Source organism: Seriola lalandi, unplaced genomic scaffold (genome assembly GCF_002814215.2).
Source record: "Seriola lalandi dorsalis isolate HSWRI2012SDOR001 ecotype SW California unplaced genomic scaffold, Sedor1 jcf7180002054949, whole genome shotgun sequence".
Lineage (NCBI taxonomy): Eukaryota > Metazoa > Chordata > Actinopteri > Carangiformes > Carangidae > Seriola > Seriola lalandi.
Window position 1 is genome coordinate 1,739,512 of NW_019525500.1, and position 27,580 is coordinate 1,767,091.

General features: G+C 41.2%; 1 protein-coding gene across 2 annotated transcripts in view; it reads left to right on the forward strand.

Moving 5' to 3' along the window:
- ror1 (receptor tyrosine kinase-like orphan receptor 1) overlaps positions 1-20,350 on the forward strand; it is a 127,241-nt gene extending 106,891 nt beyond the window's left edge. For both annotated transcript variants that reach the window (XM_023394480.2, XM_087170497.1), the window contains 8 exons: positions 7,647-7,774; positions 9,113-9,430; positions 10,185-10,430; positions 10,537-10,751; positions 14,092-14,271; positions 15,069-15,296; positions 15,432-15,796; positions 16,805-20,350. In XM_023394480.2, the coding sequence (XP_023250248.1) occupies positions 7,647-7,774; positions 9,113-9,430; positions 10,185-10,430; positions 10,537-10,751; positions 14,092-14,271; positions 15,069-15,296; positions 15,432-15,796; positions 16,805-17,504 (2,380 nt within the window). In that variant the 3' untranslated portion in view covers positions 17,505-20,350. The remainder of the gene's footprint in view (positions 1-7,646; positions 7,775-9,112; positions 9,431-10,184; positions 10,431-10,536; positions 10,752-14,091; positions 14,272-15,068; positions 15,297-15,431; positions 15,797-16,804) is intronic.
- The last annotated feature ends 7,230 nt before the right edge of the window (positions 20,351-27,580 follow it).

Below are 27,580 nucleotides of genomic sequence, written 5' to 3' on the forward strand. Positions count from 1 at the left end.
GTCAAACAAAATCATCCCTCCCTCCTCCTCCTCTAATTCACCTCTGTAGTAATGGATTCTACTGTGTGACCCCTGTCCTCCATTTGTTTGTGTGTGTATGTGTCTGTCTAAACACCACTGGGTTTATGTTAACTTTTAGGAGACATATTGCCTTCCTGTCCTGCTAATTGACAGGCTGATTGACACCCTCACTCCCCAAACCCTCCCCCAACTGCACCTCATGATACCCTGCAACCCTCCTGGGAAGTGATGTCATCAGATCGGGAGCATTGTGAGGAGTGATGGGATTGATGTAGGGTCCTTCTCTGCATGTCAAATCACTGAGTATGTGTTAACCCTGTTATTAAAACTCTTTAGCTTCATCCACAGTCATGACTTCCAGCCTGTGTGGGCAAAGACTGGGCCCTGAAACAAATTCCTCTGCAGAGCGCAGTCCAACACTTCAAACACCAGCATCTATATCTGGGAGTCATTCTGTGTACTATTTTAGATCAAATTGGTATCCAAGCTACAAGTCAGTGAAATCTTAACATAAATAAATGTTTACTTTCTATCTCAAATCAAGAATAATTCAACCGTGAGCAGTTTCATAAACGCTTTAGCATTTACTGTTGGAGCCCAGCAGTGCCAGCTGTGTGTTTTCTGGGAAAATTCCTCTTACTCACTGGAAGCGATGCATTTTACATTTCTGGCAGCAGAAACAGTTGCTTGTTTGAAATAAACACACAGCACTGTACACAGTGTTTAGCATGAGCAGCGATAGCCAGTATGACTTGGGCCATATACAGGCAACATTAGCCCTCCATGTAGAGACACAGCCCCTTGATTCATTTAAATGGGACCACTCTATTGATACTGAATGGGTGTAGATGCAAATGCATCTGGCAGAAAAAAAAAAAAAAATTGAGCTGAATCAGCGTTAGTCACTCAAATCCGTTCAAGCGCACATTTTTTAACATGAAGACTGACTATTGTGATAATAACTTTCCAAAGAAGTAAAATCCTTCCTCTGTGTTTCGACATCTGATAAATAAATTCATGAAAGAATTACTCAATGTCTGTGGAGTGTCAGAGGAAGTACCTGCAGGAAAAACCCACACAGGCACGAGGAGAACATGCAACATGGACTTTCTGAATTATATTTGTCTTCTCCCCCCGCCGAGGCAGCCTATTCCACCTGGCTGTTTTTGGTCAAGAGGCTGCCCTAACAGGGATCGTTGCTTCAGGTACAGGTGAGAAGACAAATATAATTCGGAAAGTCCATGTTGCATGTTCTCTTCATGCCTGTGTGGGTTTCCTGCTTGGGCTTCCTGCTTCCTCCCACACTCCACAGACATGCAGGTTAGGTTAATTGGCAACAATAATTTAGCTGTAGGTGTGAATGAGTGTGAATGGTGGTTTGTCTCTATGTTAGCACGTTGACAGACGGCAGTATGGCTAATGAATCGATAAATGAATGAATGCTTTTGGTCTGAATGCTCACTAAAAGCCTAAAAATATGGCACTTTTTCAAATGCAGCCTCCTCATTTATTTGCCACAACAGGAAATGACAACAGCAATGCACTGCACTGGTCAATCAAATGTATGCAAGTGAAAGTTACAGGTAGATAACTGTGTAACAAATTCTCCAGAGAACAAAGCGATTGCTGCAGTTTCTAGTCTTTTGATGTTCTCTCCGCATCGTCTCTCATGCTTCGTCTTGCTTCCTTCTTCTTTCAGTACACTCTGACTCTCTCCAACCTTCTCTCCGACAGAAGCCTCTATTGTTGCAGTCAGTGCGCAGTAGTAACACGAGGACCCAGGTGGGCCTTGTCTTTCTCCATTGTATCTTAATGCAGCGCCTCAGTTGCCCTCGCCTGCTGTTCATTCCCAATGCGGTCACGGGCCACTGGCAGCTACAGACCCCAGTCAGCCTCAGCCTCTTGTGGCCATTTTGGCTCATTGTCAGTGAAAGATCATTACATATGGCAGCCACACATGCGTTCTCCAATTCTCGTATGATAATTGAATTACGTTGTCCATGAGTTGACGCCGGTATAAGAGCACCGAACACATGAATCACGACCGTACAGTCATTGTTGGCCGTTGCAAAATATCTGCATATATTTCAACAACATTGTGCAGATAAAAGTGAAAAAGTGAGACCTTGGCAGCATCTTAAATTTATGTTTTAGCTCAGCATTAATTCTGTGGTACCTTTCATAATTGTAAACAGACATAATAATGCTGAACAGATTGTGTTTTCTCATTTTCTCTTGTGTCAGACCTGCTCCCAGGGAGGAAACACAATCTCTTGAGGACAGCAACCACACGATTGTCTGTTGTTTTCTTCCTCTCATCCTCCTTACCGATCCATTCCCTTCCAGACCCACAAGTGTCTTTGATTTGTTGTTGGACACCTTCCCTTTAATACACACACGCACACAACATCTCACACACATACAAATATTCACAAACACAGAGGAGGTACAGTGTAATGTGTGTTAGATGTCATTTCTGCAGTCCATCACTTATTTTACTTGAGCTAAGAAGGGTTTGCTACAAAACAAAATAATAGAGAAATGCCCTAAAATAATCTTAATCTAATTTTCTTTACCGTTTCAGGCATCCATTTCTTTCCATTCATTTCCCTTTGGTGTTAAAAAGAGTTAGCAGACTCTAGAAACCTGCTTTAGTTGTACAATATATCCCAGTGAATTTCAAGGCTGCATTTTGTCAATGTTACATCATTGCTGTGTGGTCAAGCATCTTAAGTACAGACTGATGACCGTTTACACTTTTCAAATCAATCAACACTCAAACTTCACTAATATACATAAATAATGCAAATTTTACCAAAGTAGATACAGACTTGATGTTCACTGTGATGGATCCACCAGAAACTGCAATAAAAAACTGCATGAACATTTTCTTTTAATGTTCATCATTAATTTGAAAGCGGTTGGCCCAAATGTAAAGCATAAGTGATGTATTTTATTTTATTTGTTTCATCAATTTATTTGCCAAGCAAAATACTCATTGATCAACAGAAAAGGTGTTTGTCCAGGAAGATCATTTTCATCTGTTGTTACTGACCAGATGTTAAAAAGGCATTCATTTTTATTTCAGGAGCTAAAAATTGAGCTAAGCTAAAAACACACTTCTTGATTTAATTGAAGTTGTTGAATTGTGTCATCAAATCCCCAATTTTTGTACTAGCTTATCATTGTTTCATAAGTCACCACAATTCAAAGATGTGTATTTTCAAAACATCACCAGGGAGCTGGGAAGACATTTTGGCTCAATATATCTTTAAAAACACACACACACACACACACACACACAGACAGACATATGGCACAAGCTGAGGGGCATCCCCAATCAGGATACAACAGCTGCGACCTCATGCAGCTCATCTCCTCTTCACTCAACACCCGCAGCGACTCCTAGAAACGAAACCCTGAAATCTAAAATGTCATTGGGCTCCGCCCCTCGTCCCCTCACCCTCAAATTGCATCCTCTCCGAATCCCCTCCAACAAAGAGTGTTGAGTTTCACATCCTCTTAACCCCAAAATTCAACACAAACCCGTCATTCCAGCCCACAGCTTGTTGCCTAAAGATTTCCTCCATCATCAAAACATAAAACCAAAGCACAGACCCAACTACGGGGTTTGCTTATTCTGCAATAAACAGACGATGTGCTACAGTAGGATGTGTCACACTCTTTCCAAGGTGTTTTTGGAAGGTATTTTAAGGAATACTCCCATGCTCGGAAGTCTGTGTAGTCATTCTCACATGTAGGCCTAGACTTTGATATTTCACAATGCCGGAAAAAAATAGATTTTCTAGTCCAGCTGCAGGGTTTGGATAGATCACACAGACTCCAGCATAAACTCACACATCACTAGCTTTGCCAAAAAGATGTTGCTATTGCATTGATTGATCAGTCATCAAAACAAAGACAGCTGACCAATCAATTAGTGTCTTTCTTTCTCTTTTCTTCCGTCGTCTTCGTTGATGTACTTTTTTTTATCTAGCAGTTTTCAGTGCTGTGCTGTGTGACACTCTTTGTGGAAAAAATCAAGAGTCATCTTTGCAGGAGAGAGTCAGGGTGGGGGTGTTGGCGGGTCCTGACATTTTGATCGATTATGAGTTTTAAAAGAATCCAGTTGTTTTGTCTTTGATGCCAAATTGAACTTCTCTCCGAGGATGATTAAGTGTGGAGTCGACTCTGAATGAATCATCCGTGTTTTGTGGGCTGAATATTCAACCTCCTCAACCTGAAAAACTTTCTCTTTCCTGTTAATGGTTTATTTGTCATCGGCCATCACCCGCAAAACCTTCGTCTCTGAGGTCAGGGGAGTGTGTCTGTAATTGTGCTGTTGTGTCTGTGTGTGCACATTAAAAAGCAAGTATATTGTATCCTGTTGCTGCCTTGCAGATATGTTGCCAATTTAGCTTTATATAATATTTTCTGGCTACATTTCTTATCTTCAGCTAATCCATACATTTTACATGCTATTCTCTAAGGAACCTTTTCCACTTGATTTGACAAAAAAAACTTGATTTGATTAATTAATTTGATTGCAACTCTGCGTAGGTGCAGAGTTTTAAAGTGCTTGTTAAACTTCCCTGTTCTTATTGGCACCACTAAGGTGTAAATGTATGTAACCATATGGATTTGAATCAGAGTGGTGCTGGAAACCAAGCGCTTCCCTGAATAAATAATGAGGTTGGAAAAAATGTAATTGGACAATGAATCTGTGTCCTGAATACATTGTTTAGGTTCTGTGGTCGGGCTCGCCTTTCTGTTTAGCTCTGGATTATAGATTGGGTCTCAGTCGGAAAAGCCTCTCCTTGTAATTAAATATTATAAAACATTACACAGAGGGCCCGTGGCGTTGGTGTGTAAAATAAAAGGCCTAAACAGCCATCCACTGTTTACACAAATAGCAACCGCACTCGGCTTTCCTTGCCTGGGATAGCTTACACAAACACACAGAAATAAATGGATACTAGGGAAAGATTTTCAGAAAACCTCACTGATGTCTCAGTGATTAGGTTTTTGTAGATGCGTCTTTCCTACCCAGTTCTCTCTTTACACGTTATAAGACATTTACGCCATACTGCACAGGATACAGCCACTTTAATTTGCCTCTCAGACACAGCTTTCAATCTAACTGCACTTGGAGAAAAGTGATAGAAATTCAAATACAGAAAGCAATGAGGGGCGATTTGTGATTTTGACTGAGCTGGTTCGGTCGAGGCCGTTTGGACCTGCTTGAGCTGTAATTTGCCCGTGGGGATCTGGCTGCATTGTGGTGGATCGTCTGCTCTCCCTTGTCATTTACTTGTCTGTGTGTGGTTTGACGTTAGTGTGGATGTGTGTGTGTCTACCGTCTTCGGTGACGCACAACCAAGCTAACCTCTCGGCTGCCTGGACACACTCCAGCCCTCGCTCTTTATCCTCTGTGTGCGTTTTCTCATGCCCTAGCTGCATTCTCGTATTCAGCTTCATTACATTCAGAATGTTGGAAGCCCAATCAATCCGCGATCCCTTAAATCATTCGAGTACTTCTCACATTGGTAGGTTTTTTTTTTTTACAGAGAGATTCTCCTCTGACAGATTTAATGCCAGACATGATTTTCACCTAAAGAGAAGAAGCCTTCACCAAAAGGAAAAATATCTGAAGATGTAGCAGTTTGTGGTTTGATGAAGGGGGTGCTAAGCCATCTGCAGGCACACCACAACATGAACTCATTATTACTGATATCCACATTTTAGTAGGAAATTACATATTCCCAGGATAAAATCTGCTTAAACCTGTATTAAGCTGTAAATGGTATGTTACCATATCTCTGTGGAATTGGCAGTATGCAGACCACTGTGTGTGTGTGTGTGTGTGTGTGTGTGTGTGTGTGTGTGTGTGTCAGTGTGTGTTTGTGTGTGTGTTTGTGTGTGTGTCCATGTCTGGAAAGCTCATTTAAATCTGTACAGACAGGGGTAGAGTCAGAGATCTGACCTTGGCCTTTCAGTCACTTAACACTCCTCAGAGAGCGGGAACCTAATGACCCTGAACTCACACCGTGCTTACACACACTTGGCATTACTAAAGTTGCATGTGTGTGTTTTGTGTGTTGGGCCCACATGGGTGCTCATGCATTTGTGTGTGCATGCCTATACTATTGTCACCTTGTTTTCAGGTGCATCTTTAAAGCATTTTATTGCAGGTTTGCAGTTTGTGGAGTAATTAGTGTAATTCACACATTGTGACGTCCCCTGTAAACTCCCTGACTCATGTCAACAAAGGCAGCAGGAAATGTACGGGTGATAATGAAGCGTTAAGCCACAAGACGCTCTATTTTACTGTCAGGCACAATTTGAAGTGAAGCATTGTGCTGCTGCTGTTGTTTTCAGAAAGAGGGAGCAAAAGTTTATTATAGAATCAAAGTAGAAAATGTACTGTTTGTTAAATCAACACGAAGCCATGAAACATCAGTCGCTGTGTTGTTATTTAAAACAGAGCTCTTTCAGAGTAGAAAGGCTGATGCTTAGCGAGTGTTTTTCTCATTATTTTTCTGCGAATCAGATCTAAAGACTGCACCTATCCATTTTATAATTATGTTTTGAAGTATTTCCAAAGAATTCACAATCTTGTCAGTTCCAAATGGAGCGCCTCTGTTTGTTATTACACGAGCAGCGGTGTCTGAAGCACGAGGATGCACTTTCATTCGGCCAGTAGCTACAGTATGGTTCTTTTGTGCTCGGTCGTGTGGGTCTGTGTCTGTGTGTGTCCCTGTGTAGTGGCACCATGCACTCCCCTATATATTGTGGTTGTGCCTGGTCTTACAGTCCTCATATGGCACAACTTAAAGCACATGACACAGTGATCTCACACTGAGCAAATAGCCTGCTAGTCAGCATGTGGTTTGTGTGCGTGCGTGCGTGCGTGCGTGTGTGTGTGTGTGTGTGTATTCAGAATGAGAGAGGTGAGAGATCGAGGCAGAACAAGAAAGAGGGAGTGAGATAAATGGATTAAAAAAAGAACAGCATGAGCACCGAATAACGTAACCTGGGAAGTAACATCAGAAAATTTGTGAAATCAAGAGTCACTGAAGGAGGTAAAAGTTGTATAGCTGTGCAAACGTGATCATCAACCGATTCTCTCTCCCTCTTTGTCCATATGTTTCAAATTATGGCTCATGATGACATCTCTGTGCCATAAACAGGAATAAAGTCAAACAGCCAAACATTAATTCTTAACGCGGTTTACATCTGTACTGTGAACTGGGGTGTGTGTGTGTGTGTGTGTGTGTGTCGGTGTGTGGGTGTTTGGATTTTAGATCTCTGCCTTTTACTTGAGTGTGATTTATCTTTAGCCAAGCAAAGGGAGACCTCTTGTTATAGTACCCACAACGAGAAACGGCTATTCTCTCCACAGAAGTGCAACCAGATGGTTCTGTGTGATATACAAAGAGAGGCTGACATCTAGTGGTGCTTCTGTGTATTGCAGCATATTTGCGTATCTGGTCTTTTTTAACTCTCCTAAACTAAAAATGTAGCCGAGGGATCTGCTAATATTGTTCAGCCAAATTAAAACTAACTTATTACTCACTAAATATTCCACCTCTCTTTTCTCCTTTCTGTGCTTCTGTACGTCACAGGGAGGAATTTGAGGAAGAGGGATTCTGCCAACCGTACAGAGGCATAGCCTGCGCCCGCTTCATCGGTAACCGCAGCATCTTCGTTGATTCTTTGCAGATGCAGGGCGAGATCGAGACCCAGATTACAGGTGAGAAAGAGGAAATGTTTTTTCACTGGGTTTCACACACCTCACTGCAATTTGTCCTTCCGCTTGAGAGTCTCGAGATCGGTCCAAATCTGTTCCTGCATGTGAAGTGAGATGGCATTCATTCATAACATACATCCTCTTCTGTGGCACATTGGCATTTCTTTCAGACTTTTCTCTGGACAGATTCTGTATCATTTTGTTTTTTCTGACGCGTCAGACTTTGATGATGATCCAGCCACACTGAATGTTGCCAGATCAACAAAGCCTTACATTATTTTTTAAGGACAAAAACTAGTCGTTCCCTCTCAGGAGTTTTGTGTCTGACAGGAAAAATTGACAGCCTGCTTTCATCCAGTGAGTTCAGTAGGATTTAGCAGTTCTTTCCTCACTTGAAATCTCTGCTCACATATGTCTTCAGCAGCCAGGGCCGATAGATCACCTTTTGTAAATCTTCATCCCTTAAATCAGTGACAACCCTCCGCGAATAAAGACCATTAAGAAGGTAAACCTTAATTAAAATGCAGTAGGAAGAAAGCAGAACATCATTTATGGAGTTCAAAGGAAGTTCAGCAGGGTAACCACTGTATGGAGCGCACATGGCCCACAAACTGTTTCATACTGTTCTACTTGTCCGTGTCTCTGCGTCTGCATTTTTGTTTTGTGTGTTTGCATGTGCATGTCCTCAGAGGTCAGATTAATGTGCGTGTTATTGATTACATCCGTGCAGCCGTCAGCTTTTCCCCCGAACAGTTCGGGGACAAAGGGGCCATGAACTCAGACTGTAATGTGAAACATCAAGGAGAAGTGATAATTAAGATTTATGATGCCACAGAGCTGTAATAAGCCTACTGTGGAACTGTAAATCATTCATTTCATATCCAGATATTCCACATTTGGTAGCCATTCACCGTCTAAAATTTAATGTCACCTTTACTGATCTCTATTATTATAAAGATGCAGTGTAGGAGCATTTGGATAAGAGCCAACTTTACGTTTTAATTGTTTATCTTCTCCTCCAGCCGCCACAGATCTGCCTTACTCACAGTGACCACCAGAAAAGCATATGTTTGCAATAAACATGCAGTGTGACCATTAATCAAACATTTGAAGCTTCAGCTTCGATTGTCAGTTTTCCTCTTTTATCCCACATGAAGAAACAATAAGTTAAAGGAATATCTGAAATAATTCATTTTTATTCAGTATTTGTCTTTTAAAAACCTTAATATTCATCCAGATGCTAAATTTATTGATGAATTTTTGAGGCCAAACTGTATTGATGAAAGAATCTTCATGGGCCTTTATCTGTTCTAATCCCTCCTCTGCGTGCCTCGTTCTCAGCGGCCTTCACCATGATTGGGACGTCCAACCATCTGTCCGACCGTTGCTCCCAGTTTGCCATCCCTTCCCTCTGCCACTTTGCCTTCCCGACATGCGACCGCAGCTCGGGAACCGACAAACCCCGGGACCTGTGTAAGGACGAGTGTGAGATCCTGGAGAACGACTTGTGTAAAACGGAGTACATCATTGCCCGGTCAAACCCTTTAATACTGAAGAGACTGAAGCTGCCCAACTGTGACGACCTCGCCGCCCCCGACAGTCCTGAGGCCGCGAACTGTCTGAGGATAGGAATCCCCATGGCCGAGCCCATTAACAAGAGTAAGACCAGTTCACCTGCTGATTTAATGACTTCCTTTATTACTACTGCTAATGCTGCTCATTATTATATATATATCAGAATTAACTTTATGGGCCACCTATGGTTAAACATAGTGCAGAAATTAACTATTTTATTCTCATCGTCAATCACTCTGCCCTTTGTTTTCTCAGATAAGTTATTTGATCATTTAGTTCAAAGAAATTTCATTTACACAACATCTTTGACAAAGAATTTGATGAACTCCAACCAGAAAACTTTTGGCATTTTTGCTTGAAAAATGATTACTATCAAAATATTTTTTTTTTTTCTTTTTTAATAAACTAATAAATCAATCAGGTAATCCTCACAACTCTAGTCAAACTCAGAAGAAATCTCTCCTCTCTTGCTCTCAAAGTTCTCATTATGCTACAATATGCTATTTATATTTGTAGACATCAAATTTAACTGCAAAATATCAGTTATTTTAATGCAAAAATTTACAGTATCCCTCTCATGATACTCGAGGTTTCGCATTATTTTCCTCTGAATATTATATGATATTCCTGCAAAGTGGCCATTGAACAAATGTGTAGACTTTCTGTCTGTCCACCAGCAGCTCACCAAAGACATCTGTCAATGCTGCTACACATGAACGCTAAATACACATGGGTATCTTGAGTTCAGTCATAAGCCGCATCCACCACCACCAGTCAGCCAAAAAGAAAGAACCCAACACACAATCAAGTAACACACAACCTCGTCCTTGCTTCCCAGATCACAAGTGTTACAACAACAGCGGGTCAGACTACCGCGGGACAGTCAGTAAGACAAAGTCGGGGCGTCAGTGTCAGCCGTGGAACTCACAGTATCCTCACACCCACCCCTACCTGGCCGTCCGCTATCCAGAGCTGAACGGGGGACACTCGTACTGCCGCAACCCAGGGAACAAACTTGAGGCCCCGTGGTGCTTCACGCTGGATGAGGGGGTCCCACTGGAGCTCTGTGACATACCCATCTGTGGTGAGAGACCAGAATATGTTTAAGTCTGTACTGTTTTTGCAATTCATACTCATGCAAATAATCTGTAGATCTCATATTAATCCTCTCTCTCCATCCATCCCCATAGACCATAAAGACAAGTCTGGCGGCAGCAACATGGAGATCTTGTACATCCTGGTTCCCAGTGTGGCTATCCCATTAGCCATTGCCTTGCTGTTCTTCTTCATTTGTGTGTGCCGCAACAACCAGAAGTCCTCCAGGCCTCCTGCCCCCCGCCAGCCCAAACCTGTCCGAGGACAAAACGTTGAGATGTCCATGCTCGCAACTGCATACAAGCCGAAGGTAGAGAGCGGCACGGTCGCAGCAAATGACACTTTGTGTGGAGAGAAAGTAAATATTGAAGGTTCTTTGTGTCTCTTACTGAGCCTATGAATGGATTGGACAAAATGATAAAAAAAAAAAAACACATTAATGAACTTTGTGAGGATTTATTGCAGGACTGTAGAATTAGACTGCATTAGTTTTATCTAGATGTAACTAATAAACTAGCAGCTGAGTGTATGCTCGCACAGCATTTTGGACTCTTCTTGTGCTTTCTCAAAATGCACAGCACTGTTCTGCTGTCTTGGTATTGTTTAGTATTAAGAGCAGACTGAGGAAGGAGTCAAAACACTGGCACAGCCCTCTGTGTGTCAACTGAGATACGTCGCAGCATGCTGGGGTTACTGGGTTGAGTGTGTGTGTGTGTGTGTGTGTGTGTGTGTGGAAATGACCTGTCCCAGCCAGAACTTTAGATCTCTATCATCAGAGCTCAGCAGGTCCAGGAGTGTTCAACTGCAGCTCTCCTCTCTGTTTATTTCTCTCCAACTGTCTCCTTTTTTTTTTTTCTCTCCCTCCATCTCTTTACCTCAGGAACTCCTTTTCATCCTTCAATCTCTCCTACTTCCCCTCCCTCTCTCACAGAATCTCTTTGTAATGTAGATTAGCCACCACATCGCTCACATTAGGATCTGTATCATATTTCTTTCAAGGTTGCACACTCAGTCATATCATGTCTGTTTATCTTTTTCCACATAATTTTGGTGGTGGTGGGTGGTGTGGTTCTGTAGACAGTGTGTCTGCTTGTGCAAAACCAGAGCCGGTGCTCAAGGTAATGTGCATGACATTACCATCAACAGTTGTAGAGAGAACTGCGAAATGTCACAGAAGCGTCAGAAGCCATTAATATCTCTGGTTTATTTTGTTTTTTTGGAATGGAAAAAATGTTTCACTGACCTAAAAAGGGAATCTTTCCCTCGCTGTGTTTAGATGGCGACCTTGCATCTGCACAGAGTCAAGTTTTACGCTACATCAAAGAAAGTTTTGCAGTTGTGGAATTATACAGTTGATTTCAAACAGTCTTTCTGAACAACAAGGTCTTGTGATATGGTTCACACATGTCAGACCTCATAACCAGCCATTGTAAGACTTAAAAAGCAAAAAACAAAGCTTTTACAGAAGTGCAGCTATCTGCTGTTTTTCCTAACTACTGTAACCTACAAGACAGTTTCCATTTCTACCTTTTAAAAACTTTTCGATGAGTGGTAAATCCTCATATTCTACATTAATTTATATATATATTATTGCCATGGTGAGTCTCCTTCTTCTCAACCCTTTTTCTCTACACCTTTGTGTTGGGTTAGGGTTAGGCTGCTACCCAGCAGGCTTTGCTGCAGGGTCACCCAGGGGTCACTTGCCTGTGACAATCCATTTAGACACACATAAACATACGCACACGCACGCACACACAAACCTGTGGCGGTGTGAGGAGGATCTGAGGGTTTGGGTGTGGGGAGGAAAGAAGGGGTGAAACAAACCCATAACTAAAAACATCTGTGTTTCTCATAACATCAGCAGGCCCCACACTCCTCTGATACACACAATCTGACACACATCAGAAACACACACACCACCCCCCACAGAGCTCATAGAGGCCGTGTGTGTGTGTGTGTGTGTGTGTGTGTGTGTGTGTGTGTGTGTGTGTGTGTGTGTGTGTCCTGCTCACCGAGGAATTTCATTATTCATCTCTGAGTTCCTGGAATCTGAAAATCTCTGCCAACCTCTCCTCACCTTTTATCTTCTCCCAAGTACAGCTACACACACACACGCACACACACGAACACACACACATTCCCACTCCCACTGTTTCTGAGATCACCTGGATAGCTCTTAGATATGAGTTTAGCTGGAGTCACCAAGGATACACAACAAAACCAAAAGGGACAAAGGACTCCCGCACACACTCATAAACAAACATGCACACAGTCATGTCTCTGATTATGTCTCTTGTACTTGTGCAGTTCTTTAAACAAATAACAATTCATGTTTTAAGTATCTACTCTAGTTTTGGATCTGTGGCACTGCGGTAGTTAGAAATGGCTCAGCAAAAAATTACAATAATGTAACCCGAAAATTGTCTTTGGTCTAACTTGTCAGCAAGTCCCATGTAAACAACAAAACAACAATGTGACAGCCCGTCTCTCAATAGTTTCCAACTTCCCTACTTCCCATAGGAAACCCATTTGTTCCTATGTAAATCTGTAAAAACAGGTTACAAAATATATTGTTTGATTTTTTTTTTTTTTTTAAAGTGCTCTACGACAACTGGACACTTTAGTTTTCAGCAAACATCACTCAAACAGGAGAGGTAGTGTTTTCAGCTGCAGGTTAATACATGTTTGGTGAACTATTTATAACAGCAGAACTAGTGGGATTCACTGAAAATAAACTACAGGACTCACAGTCATCGTAATGAATGAGCTCAGTGCAACAGTGCTGTGTTTTTTTATAGTTTCTCGACAACAGTGGAGTGTTGTTGACATTAAGTAAAATACAGAATATCAACAGATTTACCCTTTAATCTCGGGGCACACAAATCGTCATTGTTTACATGATGTTTCTATGAAATGGTAACCCACTGAAACGCTATTGTCTCTCGTTCCCTTCCCCTCTCTCTCTCATCGTTTTTATTAAGAGCTAGTTTTTATTAACTCCAGCTCAATTATGAAGGTTTCTTGCTGTGTTAAAACCCCACAGTTCATTTCACCCTTGTTGGATTTAACTGTACAAATAAACCTCCAGTCTGAGTCCTTCTCAGTGTGGGCATGGAAGACTAAGAAGGCAATGCCATCCCTCACAAAGAAAGCTAAAGCTCTTTCTGTTATTTCTGCAGCTGATTCTACAGTTTTACTGGAAAGAGAATTAAATGCTTAGTCTTCCTAAACACTGCTAACCTGTCAGATAAATAACATTTTTAAGCTGCCAGATTTCATGATTTTCCCACATTGCTTTCCAAAGGCTCAAAGGGAGTCATTATGAGCTGATGTAATGGATTGAGTCTGATTATGACAATTATCAACTCTCAGGGCTATACTTTTTTTTTTTTACACACACATGCACTGACATTAAAACACAAGCTCAGACACTATTTGGTGTTATATCAGGCACTTTGCCTGCATTGAATTAGAAGCAGCAATGTAAACGTCATGTCAACATTTCACTTTTCCATACGAGGATAATGGTGAGGAGAAAGTGCTGCTCTAACAAAGTAAATAATGATCTAATTTTTCTGTCACATCTCTTCTACCCACTGATCTCATTCCTCCTCCCTTTTCCTTCCCCTCTTCTCTTTCTCTCCCCGCAGAGCAAGGCCAAAGAGCTGCCTTTGTCCGCTGTGCGTTTCATGGAGGAGCTTGGAGAGTGCACTTTAGGGAAGATCTACAAGGGTCACCTGTATCTACCTGGCATGGATCAGGCACAGCTTGTGGCCATAAAGACCCTGAAGGATCTCTCCAGTGCCCAGCATTGGGGCGACTTCCAGCAGGTACAGAATGGATCACTGCCACCAAAGCTTTAAGTTTACTTCTCCCAGTTTTGCATAATTTAAAGAAATACTTGTATGCAACAAGGATTATATCAAAAAAGATTAAAAAAAAAACAACAATCCATATAATCTATACAACAGCTCTGAGTCATTTTAAAAGACATGCTAACGGGCAGTTGTGTGTGGACTTGTAAAATGAAATGTGATACTAAAATACTGCTGTTTGAAACTACAAGGGACTTCTTTCCCAGTGGAAAGATTGCTCTTCCCACAAGACTTGAAGCATGACTTGTTATATTTCCACAGAAGGTAAATGTGGTGGGCAATGAGAGACTGCATATGGTTAAAAATCACTGAACAGCAGATGAATTCGCTTGAAATAGTTCCAAAAATATACTGTAACTACCGGCAGGTTGTCCAGATAAATTTAGACGTTAAGGAGGACTGAAACAGATGACTTGTGTAAAACATAATCCTCACTTTCCACTGGCGACACAGACCTAAACTGCCGGCATTTAAAGCGACACTACACCCAAAATCGGACTTTCTCAGTATGAAACTCTCACCACAGTAGTGTTGAAATGTGGCTGTAAAAAGTACAGTGAGCTGCAATAGATCCGCTATGAAGCAAATAAAAATACAAACCTTTCACAGCCATCTTTCAAGGCCACAATACTTCATACTCCAAAAAATAAAATCAAATGGAGCATCACTTCAAGTTTTTGAGCCTTTTTTTCCTGACTAATCTTTGTTTGGGCCGCAAAAATCACCATTAACTAATGTGGTTTCCAACACAGGAGGCGGCAGTGCTGACAGAGCTGCAGCACCCGAACGTGGTGTGCCTGCTGGGTGTGGTGACCCAGGAGCAGCCCGTCTGCATGCTGTTTGAGTTTCTTCCTCAAGGTGACCTCCATGAGTTCCTCATCATGCGTTCGCCGCACTCTGATGTCGGCTGCAGCAGCGATGAGGACGGCACAGTGAAATCCAGCCTGGATCACGGAGACTTCCTGCATATGGCCATACAGGTGGGATTAGAAAGCAGTTTAGTTGATGAGTGGATCTTCTCCTATTTGACCGTTCAACAAGAACGCACCCTTTCACTGCGTATCTAATAAATGCTTCAGTTACAGTTTTTTTCTAACTAATCTAATCTAATCTAGGTGGCTTCTGGGATGGAGTACTTGGCCAGTCACTTCTACATCCATAAAGACCTCGCTGCTCGCAACATTTTAGTGGGCGAACAGCTTCACGTTAAGATTTCTGACTTGGGTCTGTCCAGAGAGATCTACTCCTCAGACTACTACTGCATCCAGCCCAAAACCCTGCTGCCCATCCGCTGGATGTCCCCCGAGGCCATCTCCTACGGCAAGTTCACCACAGACTCAGACATCTGGTCGTTCGGAGTTGTGCTGTGGGAGATCTTCAGTTACGGCCTGCAGCCATATTACGGCTTCTCCAACCAGGAAGTGATGGAGATGGTGAGGAAGAGGCAGCTGCTGCCGTGCCCGGAGGACTGCCCGCCAAGGTGTGTTCATGTTAATATTACGGGTCAACATAAACTGTTCAGTGAATCATGAGACAGTAAGAGAGAACATACTGTACGTGGTTTAATGAAACTTCTTAGTGTCCTGACTTTGTGTTACAAAGCCAGTGAACTTAAACTGTATCGTCACGTTATTTCAAAAGTTCAGGCAAGTTTAGGAGCACGGCTGTTCCTGTATTTGTCATACTATAGTTCTTTTTATCATCAAGTGCACCTGAACGCTTCCTGGGTTCATTGCCAGTGTTACACAGTGAGCACGAGGTCTCCTCTTTTGGCTTCACATTAAATAGCTGGCTGATAAGATGTAGGATACGCTTGTAACAGAATTAACAAATTGCCTAAGTGGATTGAAAATTGAAATGTGGCCCAGACAGAAAAAATATTACAACTTCAAGTTGCAGTTGCTTGATGCAATATGAGGGGTAAATAGAGTTCCACAGAGTTCATCATTTTTCTTCTCTGTTTTGAGTTGGACATTTTTATGTCATGAGCAAAACCACAAATATACATTTAGCTGTGCTGGGGGTGTCAGTGACGAAAAACTGAGAAAAGAAAAGAGCAGAACTACTCTACACAGTTACCGACAGTGATTTTTTGGAATGATTCTTTGAGGAAGAAACATGGAGGGAGAGAGAGGGTTAAGATAGAATCAAACCAGGGATGCTGCAGTTATATGACATACGTCTCAACCACTGGACCGCCGGATGCCCAACATTCAGAGATTTGGATCAGACTTTAGATCAGTGTATTGCAATCTTATCTATTTTCTCAGTTAAACACATACTTGTTCTCAGTATAAGTAAAGTTTTATAGAATTCGACTGAATATGTCACATAACCAAGTATTCATTCACAGTATCCCAAAAATATGATTTCAGTTTTTATTGAGAGATTTAGGTATTAAAATGTGTTTATTGAATTAATCTAAATTAAAGTAAATGATGCTACAGTGGCCAGACGTGATAACAAATCTAAATCTTTTATCCCGCAGGTTCTATGGTTTGATGACTGAGTGTTGGCAGGAGGGACCAGGACGTAGACCGAGGTTCAAAGACATCCACGCCCGCCTGCGAGCCTGGGAGGGGCTGTCATCGCACGCCAGTTCCAGCACACCCTCTGGGGGCGGAGGCAACGCCACCACCCAGACCACCTCACTCAGTGCCAGCCCTGTCAGCAACCTGAGCAACCCCCGTTACGCTGCTGCCGCCGCTGCAGCAGGGTACCTCTACCCAGCCCAGGCTATTCCCACGCCAGGCCAGATGGCTCAGATTCCTGCCTGGACGCCCATGGCTGTGCCCCAAACCCATCAGCGCTTTATCCCCGTCAACGGATACCCCATTCCACCAGGATATGCAGCTTTCCCTGCCCACTACCCTCCCCCGGCTCCGCCCACCAGGGTAATCCAGCACCACCTGCCACCCCCTAAAAGCCGCTCACCCAGCAGCGCTAGCGGCTCCACCAGCACGGGTCACGTCAGCGGCGTACCCTCCACCACGGGCTCCAACCATGACGCCAACGCACCGCTGCTTTCCCACTGCATCATGCCGGGGAGCGGCGGAGGGCCAGCTCAGATGTATGGACAAGTTTCCCAGAAGGGACAGCTGGACCACGCATCACAAACAGCAGCGCTGCTCGCTGCTGATTCTGACGTACTGATGTACAACGACTCGGTCATCACCGCAGACCTGTAGATAGATAGACGGATACTCACACTCTTTCCTCTTGGGACCCAAATATGAGACGATTTGCCTCTCACCCAGGGACCTGGTCTAATAATTCTACTCTGGTCATACAGAGACCGAACAGAAACAGGCAGCACACCTGGATGTGCAAGAAACACTGTCGCAGCTACACAAGTATATACACAGCTGTTTGACTTTTTACTGCCTTATTGTTTAAAGCAAGTGTACTTACTACCATGGTTTCAAAATGTTATTATTTTAACCTCTGTGTAAATACGGTACATACGTCCTGAATGAATGAAATACAAAGATATATATTCAAAAGAACATTTTATTATGGAGAAACTTTAAAGTGGAAAAAGTAGGAAGTCCATCCTGTGTCCTTACTATGTATTACATTCTGACAAAAAAGTTCCTGCGTCAACAACTCAAAGGACAGTTTCATGCAGACACTGATATCCATATCATGACCTTTAGGTGCCTTGCAGCAGTGGTGTGACCCGCTTGTTTCTGGACATTGAAACGCATTTGCTTGTACGGTAAAAGAAACTGCATTTAGCAAGCGACAGCCAAGTGAGCAAGAACAGGAACAGCAGCCTGAACAAACAGCACTGACCTGCCCAAACACAACAGGTACACGGGGCGTGCAGGTGATGTACGCTGCCCTGAGGCTGGACCCTGAAGCTCAACTTTTTAGATTGTTACATGAGAGCTCTCCATCGAAGCAGCTGGAATTAAAATACTCGTTCTCACACAAAATCCTTTCAGAAATGACACCTGAATGTTTTTTGTGCAACCTCAACATGACCGTCTGAGACTTTTGCAACATGGACGCAGGCCTCTTTGCCTTTTTTTTTTTGAAACCTCAGTATACTGCAGGCTGTCCAGGCTGAGAAACAAGGAAGGAGTTTTTTTTGCTTTGTTTTTGTTTTTCTATTTTTTGATCGAATATTAAACTCCGCATCAGCCTTTCACTCTCCCTTCACTTCCCTGTCTTCCCTACTTGAGCATCTCAGTTTTCTCTGTGCTCCCTTCATCATTTTGTCTTCTACCTGACTGTCACTAACTTCTACCCTAACCCGGCAGATCTAACTTCAAAGCTTGCTGCAGAGAACAAATTACACATCTGCAAATGAAATCACACAGCGCTCACATCATCCTCACACCTAACAGCTTAACTGGACCGCTCTCAGGGCAAACACTTCATTCACCGCTTGAGGGCTGAACAGAACATTTTTATTGTAGATTGGATATGATATTTTAATTTTTATGGCAGAGTTTTTTTTTTCTGTTTTTTTTTTTTTTTCTTCTGTGTTTAAATTTTGAAGGAAATGCGAGATTTCATTCACAGGGCTCGTCTTCATATCTCTGTCCTTTGTCTTTCCTGTTTTACGGCATCTGCATTGTGCAAAAAACTAATTATATGAGCTGGGGACAGGTTGCAGTCCAGTGTGCAGAGAGATTTATGTATGTTGCTTTTATCTGGTTTTGTATCAGTAAATGGAGACGTTTTTATAACACTAGCACCAACTGTTCTAACTTGAAGGTGATCCCAACAAGAGCAAAGTTAACTTTTAACAAGTTAAAAAAAATTTTTAAAAAAAGGATAAATCAAATTAGCCTATTCTGTTTGAGTCTCAACTAACTACAGCTGTATTTATATTTTAACATATCCAGTGTCCAGTAGCATGTAATCACGTATGGTTTGGATGCATTTACTCTGATAATCCTCTTGTGATATGAAGAAGCGTTTGTGATTTGGAAAAAGTCTCAGTCCTGGAATCACACAAGTGATGTTGCATCTGTCTTGCTGATATTTCATGATGATGCTAAATATGGAGCTTTTATTGTTGAGAAAAGTCATAGAAGAAGCTGCAGTAACAGAAGAGTCTGTGATTATTGTTATGAAATCCCCCTCAGCTCCTGTGTATTAGAAGACAATCATTGGTTATGGTCTTTCACAAATTTCTAAGAGTATGTGTTGCACTCGGCTGTTGTTTACAGACTGTTGTTTTACCAATCAGCTATATTTGTTACTCAAGCACACACTTCACTGTGGGTGTGCTAAGCATAAAGCACAGTAAAAAGAAAAACAGTGCATTGTTGAATGGCCAAGTTTTCAGTTGACGTCTGTTGAATGTAGATATTTAGTTCATCTAGTCTTAAAGTCACGGCTACTAAAACAGCAGCTGCTCAAATTAAACGTCAAAATAAATCAGATTTACATCAGTCAGACTGAGCTCTAGTTTTCCCCGAGATCATTTACCCAAATCAAATGTGATCGTCAACGGAGAAGCTCTGCCATTAGCAATATGAAGGGAGAAGCTTTTGTTTCCATCTGTTCCTCATGTTAAATCCAAGCGAAAATAATTTGAATCATTTTAAATACATTTTTCCATCAAGTTTCTATTTCATTTCTATCTCTTGTCTCTATACTGGATCTTTTTTTTTTTTTCCCACTGAAACAGATTGAGCTACCTAGGCATCTGAGTTTGTACACATAACCTCCGACATGTAAAAGATGTATGTGTACTACTATAACGGTGCAAAAACCACTTGTACACAAGACTGTGAATCTTAATCAAGTCTAGGTATTTTTGTATTTGGCAAAAGCAAATCATCATTGTACCTTTTCTGTTGTTTTATTCTAGATCCTTTTTTTTTTTCAAAAAAACAAAAACAAAAAAAAAACAAGATACAAACAAATTTATATTTCAATAACAGTGTACCCATCACAAAAGGTTTACATTCATATCCTTTTGACCAAGAGAGGTCTTGTCTTTGTATTTTGTCTGAACATTTTTGCACAGATGTTTTGTATTGCAAAATCATTTATTAAATGATTGGTTGGTTAACCTTGCAGTCAGTGATATGATCATTACTTTTGAGGCATCCGCAGATACTTTTTCCAGAGTTGTAATGGCAGTGTGAATCCACTAGGCACCGCCAGATCACCTTTACTGTGAATTGTCATGAACTTGTTTGCCTCGTAATCTCAGTGACCATTGTCGGCCAGGTGGTGGTGCCCTTCAGCTGTCCCTTCAGTGTGTGTATTAGCTTTAAAACAGCTGGAAATAATATCAGTCCAGTTAGATTTTGGCCAAAGATGGAAAAATGACTCTGTGCTTGCTTGTGTGACTTTTATCTCATTTCCTGCTTGAAGTCACATTTTGCACGTTGAATGAGCTGTGTGTGTGTGTGTGTGTGTGTGTGTGTGTGTGTGTGTGTGTGTGTGTGTGAGAGAGAGAGAGAGAGAGAGAGAGAGGGAGAGATGAGCCTTACCAGTCTGCATACACTCCCGTACATGTATGCATATAAATTAAACTAAATTACTGTACACAACACTCGAAACATCCTTTTATTATACAATTAAAGGAATTTGCTTTTAGTTTAGCTAGATGTAAAAGAAATATATATAAAACAATTAATAGTGGCATCAGTTTGCAAGTTGCAACTGGTTCAATCAGTCAGTAATATTTTTATATTCTTATTATTTCATTTGATTAGTTCTTAAAGGCCTGAAAAGGGGAAACAAATGCCAAGCAGAGGACACTTGCTTCTGGAAACTGATGTGGCTGGTGATTTTTTTTTTTTTTCAATCCATAAAGTAACAGCTCCACTTCTATTGTACTTGGGTGAAGGCAGATATCTCAGTGACAGATCTCTCAAAACCATGTGCAAGGCTGGATACCACTTGAGGCATTAGACAAAATATGGTTTTTGTCTTTTTTTTTTGTGGGTGAGGAAGAAGTGTCAGTGACTGAGCTCTTCATTCCCTCTCACCTTCTCTTAAGACTGAATCTGTGTGTGTGTGTGTGTGTGTGTGTGTGTGTGTCTATTCTCAGAAAAAGATGAAAAGAAAAGAAAAAGCTTTTAGTAGTATACAGAATTCACTCCTGAAACCATGCTCTGCTGCTGCTCTGGAACAGTTTGTATAATGAACAAGCATCAGTAGCAGAGGAGTAAACTCCCATGACATCTTCATCAGAGGCACACCACTCTGAAACGATTGGATATAATTTCTTCCAAGGCAAGAACGAAAGCTATTTGTTATGCTTGCAAGTGCAGCCAGAGAGAGGAGGAGAAAAAGGAGACATCTGCATGGAGCAAGAAACACAACAGCTGTTCTGACCGATCTACACGGGGATGCAACTAATGATTCTTTTCATTATTATTCATTATTTTCATTTTTTTAATTGATTACTCTATAAATGTAAAAAAAAGACTTCTTCAGCCATTCTGTGAGGCTCTGGAAACTGACAGTGGCTCCACTGTCAAGAAAGATCCACCATGCTCAAATGTTGACTTCCACATCACCAGTCAGTGCCGGGCAGAATATAAATATAACAAAAATTCCAGAATAAAAGAGATGGAGGCAAAAATTCAACTTGTTGCTAAGCAGAAATGACACAAGTCATTTGGTGCTTGTGATTTAGTAGAGGAGCAGAGCTGCAGCCAAGCTAGTCAGACTACAAATCAACATACTGGCAAGACATCTGCAAAAGATGTACAATTGGAACTTAATAAAATGTTGCAAAGTGATTCATTTGTGTTCAGTCGCTCTGTCTCAGTGATACATCAGTGTTTTCTGTTTCCTGGAATGGCAAAAAGCAGACTAAATGGCAGTGATGGAAGAAGTAATCTAATACTTACCTCCAGTGCAACAATCTAAAAAATACTCTGCTGTTTAGAGTGTAGCAGGCACTGTACATTGGGCTCCATAAAATCGAGGGGAGCTGTTGATTCAGGTGATAATTCTCTGCGTTCATCACTGCATGGTGGGAAAGGGTGTGTCCTGTTCCCAGTGCTAAAATCCTTCTGGTTCGAAGCCACAACTTCCTGCGACCAGACAATGTAACTGAGGACGACCACTCCCTCTCCACCAATGACAGACGAGGCCTGAGGGCGCTCTCTGCTGAAGGAGCCTCATTTAGCCCTTTGAGTTCAGAGTGTAATGTCCTGTGATGGGCTTTGAAAGTAAAGGAGAGGCTGAAAAAGAGAATGAATGTGCATTTGGCTTAAAGCGGGAGAAATGGATGAATAAAGGGTGGAAGGCGAGGGAGACATGTAGAGTGCATTGAATGGCAGAGAGGGATAAAATGTGGCTTTAAAGTACAGCATACAGTGAAGAGATCATCAGGCTGACACGTGTGTCTGCTTCACCATGAGGTCTTCATGGACACAACATGTAAACAGCGAGTCAGAGGAGATATGATTGTTTCCAGTTGTGGGATCTGAGAAGATCAGGAACAGAGCTGAAGGTCTGAGGTAGAAATATGAAAGTCAGAATAACTATGTTAAGAAAGAAAGAAAGAAAGAAAGAAAGAAAGAAAGAAAGAAAGAAAGAAAGAAAGAAAGAAAGAAAGAAAATATGGGTGTTTGAAAGTCTTTGAAGATTGAATGGCAATTTTGCAAATTGGATGACTGCATTTTCTCTTTAATTGTCTTCACTTTGCTGGACTGAAGAGCAGCAGGAGAACAGGTGTGCTGACTGGGCAGCTCACACAGGTGCCTTGAGTGTTCTTTGTTCTGTGTCCTGAGCTCATTCTCTGTTTGCTCCTCAGCTGAGCTGGTTTCCTCTGTCATTTCACCTTTGTTCCTGAGTGAGTTTATTTCATTATATTTCCTTAAGTTATGTTTATTTTGTTGTTACGTAGTGCATCTAATCTCCTTGGTTTGTTCTCACATGATTATATATTTAGAGTGAGGATGTATTGATGTACTGATTTTTGATTTAGAATTGTTTGTTGCTTTTTTCAAGATAATATGATAGAATTTCACCTGTGTATTTTCGTTTCATTTGTAAATAATAAAACCACTCAGCTGTAACCAATAGTTACTGCAAGCTGAAGATTAAATATTTATAATTTTAGCCTGTTATTTTTCTGCACCAGATGCTTTGAGGATGGAACACTGTATTATAATCATGGACTGTGCATTTATAGAACCCACCCCTTTTTTAGAATTCACATTTCTTGTTCCTGTGCTCCAGGGCAGTTTGGTGAATATTTGTGAACAAGCAGCACTCTCCTATGAAGTTAGAAACCAAAGGGAGAGGCTTAAAATGTGAAATGTCATCCAAGTTTGCTCTATAACAATGAATAGGGCTCTGATGCTGTGAGGCCATAAAATATTTTTGTAATTTCTTACACTAAAATGAATGTTTCACATCTTAAGCTTTATATCCAATTCAAAATCTGGATGAGTCCTGTTGGGGGGTAAACTACACATCCACTGTAGATTATGGGGTTAGTGAGGTAACTTGGGCCCCTGGGAAAACATCCGGGGCTGGCACTAGCTGTGGATCTCTGGAGTACCTTGAAACTGGTGGAAGGGAATTGTAATGCACTTGCTCATGTGAATATATTTGCCAACGTGCATATTTGCCTCATAGCACTGTTAGTGGTTTAAAAAACTCCACAAGGTAGCTTAAAGACCACATAGCTGAGTGTGGTCTTTCCAATTGTGACCACACCCAGGTGTGATGCTGGGTAATATGAGGTTCAAGAGACTTTTACCTTTCAGCCTGTAGATCTATGTGTGCAGCTATGTTTTTTCCTCCATTCAAAAAATCTAGTCTGGAGCTGGCCTGTTTGACTGGTTTATGAAAACCAACAATAAAATATAATTCAACAATGCATAATGCAGTAACCCTCATCTCATCAGTACATTATATTAAGTCGGAGAGTCCCTAGTATGTTTCACATTGATTCTTCTCATGTATTAACAAGATACTCCTGGCTGTGGCAAATATGAAGGCTTCTGCTTTTGACGATAAAATGACTGAGAGCATGGGCTGCAGAAACATGGTGACGGGGTGAGTAGAAGAGAGAGGGATACAGTTTCACTGCCATCTCACTCTGTCATGATGGCGCTGGAAGCCGCCAACAAGCCCCTGATTGTTGGGGAACATGAGCTGTTTTTGTTGAGAGGCTGACAGGCGCTTGACCTCCGCCGTCCGTGCTGCCGCATACTGACCTTGGAGAGGGGAAGTGAAGTGAAGCCTTTGAACGCTGTCAAGTGAACTATCAGAGTCTGGTTTAATTTCCCCGGGGGCCTTGACAGAGTTAAGATGGGTCATGTGGACTGTATATGCCTGGTTCATGCAAATTATTTTCTATGGCGATACATTCAAGTCTGTTTTCTTTATGAACCAAAACTGTTGGTTTGTGTGAAGATTATTTGCAAATTACTGACCTAAAGAGTTTATATAAAATGGCTTATAAAACTGAAAAGAAGTGACTTTTGACATCTGCTCAGGGTGATTTGAAACTTTCTTAATCTCACTTTGACACCTATTTTTTTTTTCTCACTTGGACAAATGCTTAAAAGAATAGAAATCATAATATAGATGTTATCACCAAGATGTTGGAAGTCTCTATGAATGTCACCATTGATTGTGTATAAAGATGAACGTAGTCTCCTTGACGAACCCCTCAATTATGCATAACTTTAAGTCTTTAAGTCAAATTTAAATGGGTGTTACATAAAAATTCACCCCCCGTACAGTTGTCATGAAGGAGACACGAAGGAAAATATCAGTAGCCTAACTGTGCTGTGTATTGATAAATCCATGGTGCTGTCTGTGGTGCTGAAGTAGCAGACGGGTTTGCAATTGTGCCTTTTTCTCTCGCCCTTCTTAAAGGTTAGTCTTGGATCTATAATATTCTCATAACTACATATACTATTAATACACTAAGTCATACTACATTGTGGCTGTACTCTCTGCACTCTAGAGATAAGTGTCATCTTCCTGATCAAAGTGACAAGTAGCCATCTGTAGTCTCAGAGGAGCAAAAGAGTCAAAGAGACCCACTGCTGCCTGTAGTATTCCTTTACTATTTCTATGATTGCACCTCTATAACAGAATATTTTAGGGGAGACAGAACTACAGATATAGTTTTTATTACATCAGTCCTCATGTACCTGGTGATGTGACTGAGGAAATTAACCTGCACTGGCCACACTGCACTCAACTGCTACAGTTGCACTTATACTGTCAAAACTGTGGTGTCTTTTGGAAAATAAGTGATTAAAATGCTTTATGTCCACATCCTGTAAGAGAATAGGCTCATGTAAAATACTTATTTAGCTTAATAGCAGCTATTAAACTGAATTTATAATCACAATTATATGATCAAGAATTAGGCTAGGCCTATGCGTGGGTGTGTTGGTTGGTGGTGTGGGAGCAGAGGTGTGCTCTCATTGGGCCATGCCCCTGGTTCAAAACAAACAAATCATATATTGAGTATAGGTATTTTAAAGCTAGCAATATAGTGCTTCATAAACGAGGTGGCTGCAAGGTGACAAATTATAACATCATAAATCATCATTATGCTGTGTCCATGTTTCCACAACGTGTCAAAGTTGTTTCTAATGCTGGTTATGAATGCTTTTATCTTTCAGACCAAAATGGCCCTTCAGGTACAGGAGGTATACGGACACAGTATCACTTTAAAAATCAAAAAGAAACTGTAATAAGGTAAGTGGACAGCCACACTTGTTGCCCAGTCACTGAAATCAAATCCTTGACTAAGACCACCGACCGAATAAACTCCCATCAAATATAAAACCAGTCACAACACTGCATACATGCATAATACTAAATCCTTAAACTTCCTGTCAGTAATATTATCTGGCGAAGTGCTGAAGCACGGCCGTGTGCTAGCTGTGTCTTTGACAGCTGAAACTCATTGTTCAGCTCAAAAGCATTCAGCTGTTTTAAACATTAACAGTCCCCTTCATTGTCAGACAGATATTCATATGGCTGCAGAGTCAGACAGACGAGTGGAGAACAATAGATTGAAAGATGGATCCACATTCCTTCGCTCTATTCATGCCTCACAGGTCTGAGATCACATGATCCGTCTCAGAAATGGTTAGTATACTATAACATTTGCCACATCAGCTTAACTTGAAAATGAATCTTTTCTGAAGAGTGTTGGAGTGGGAAGCAAAGGATCAGATATTTCATATGACCACTATGGTTCTCCTTTCAGGCTCTCCCCTGATGGAGTGAATAATTTGGGAAGGGCACAAAAGTTCTCCATTGTGAATAAACTAACCGTTTCATCATTTCTTTTAACATGTACTGTACATCATGTAATTAATTAGAAAAACCCTACTGTATCAATCCAATAGACTAGAGAAACACATTTCATGCAGGTGTTTATTCATTAATTTATTCCAGTAACATTATAATAATCATCCCCACTTGGCCTGTAATGGCACTAATTTGACCTTAAACTTTAAATGTTTTGAGTGTGACTTGTTTAGTCAACTAAATAGAGAGCGGACCAGTCTTTGCAGCCTGAAGCCTAAAAACACTGCAGCACAGCTTAATGAGATTTAAATGACTAGAGAGACCACTTTGATTGTTAAATTGGGTGTGTGTTAAGTGCTGCCCTCCAGATTTGGTGAACAAACCTCTGGTAGAGGATAAGAGATGGATATCTTAAGACATGGTGCATTTGATAGTAAAGTGAGAGTCTGTATTTTTGTACAGAGAAGTTGTGTATAAATAGTTCTGGGATTAAGGACATAAATAGCCCACAGCAAGTACCACACCTTTAAATGGTGCATGTACACAAAGAGGGATTTGTGCATATATTTCTCCACAAGATTATTAAATCAAATATCACTGCATGCTCTCAACAATGTGCATATACTCTACCTGCCATCAAGAGGAGCTTGCTGCAGTTGAGCACTAAATGATGTAGAAATTAGAAGAATTAGTCAATTAATCAACTGAATCAGAAAATTAATCAGCAACATCATAATGAAAGAATAATTTTCCTCCTATGAAATTATTCACTTTTTTGTGGCATTTTTATAAACTAAAAGGATTAATCGCAAAAAAAAAAGTAATTGCAAGGATTTTCAGTAATGAAAATAAAACAGCTTTTTGGACATTCAGTATCAGTGAAGAAGCACGCTGACCCCATTGGTTCTCTCAGCCATTACTTCTGTTTGGCCGCTGATGAAGGCATAAGTGGAAATGATGGACTTTGATTAAGCATAATGCTCAGCCCTCCTCCTCCAAACACAGTGTCTCTTAAATATTCTTGGGTACAGTTTATCCAATA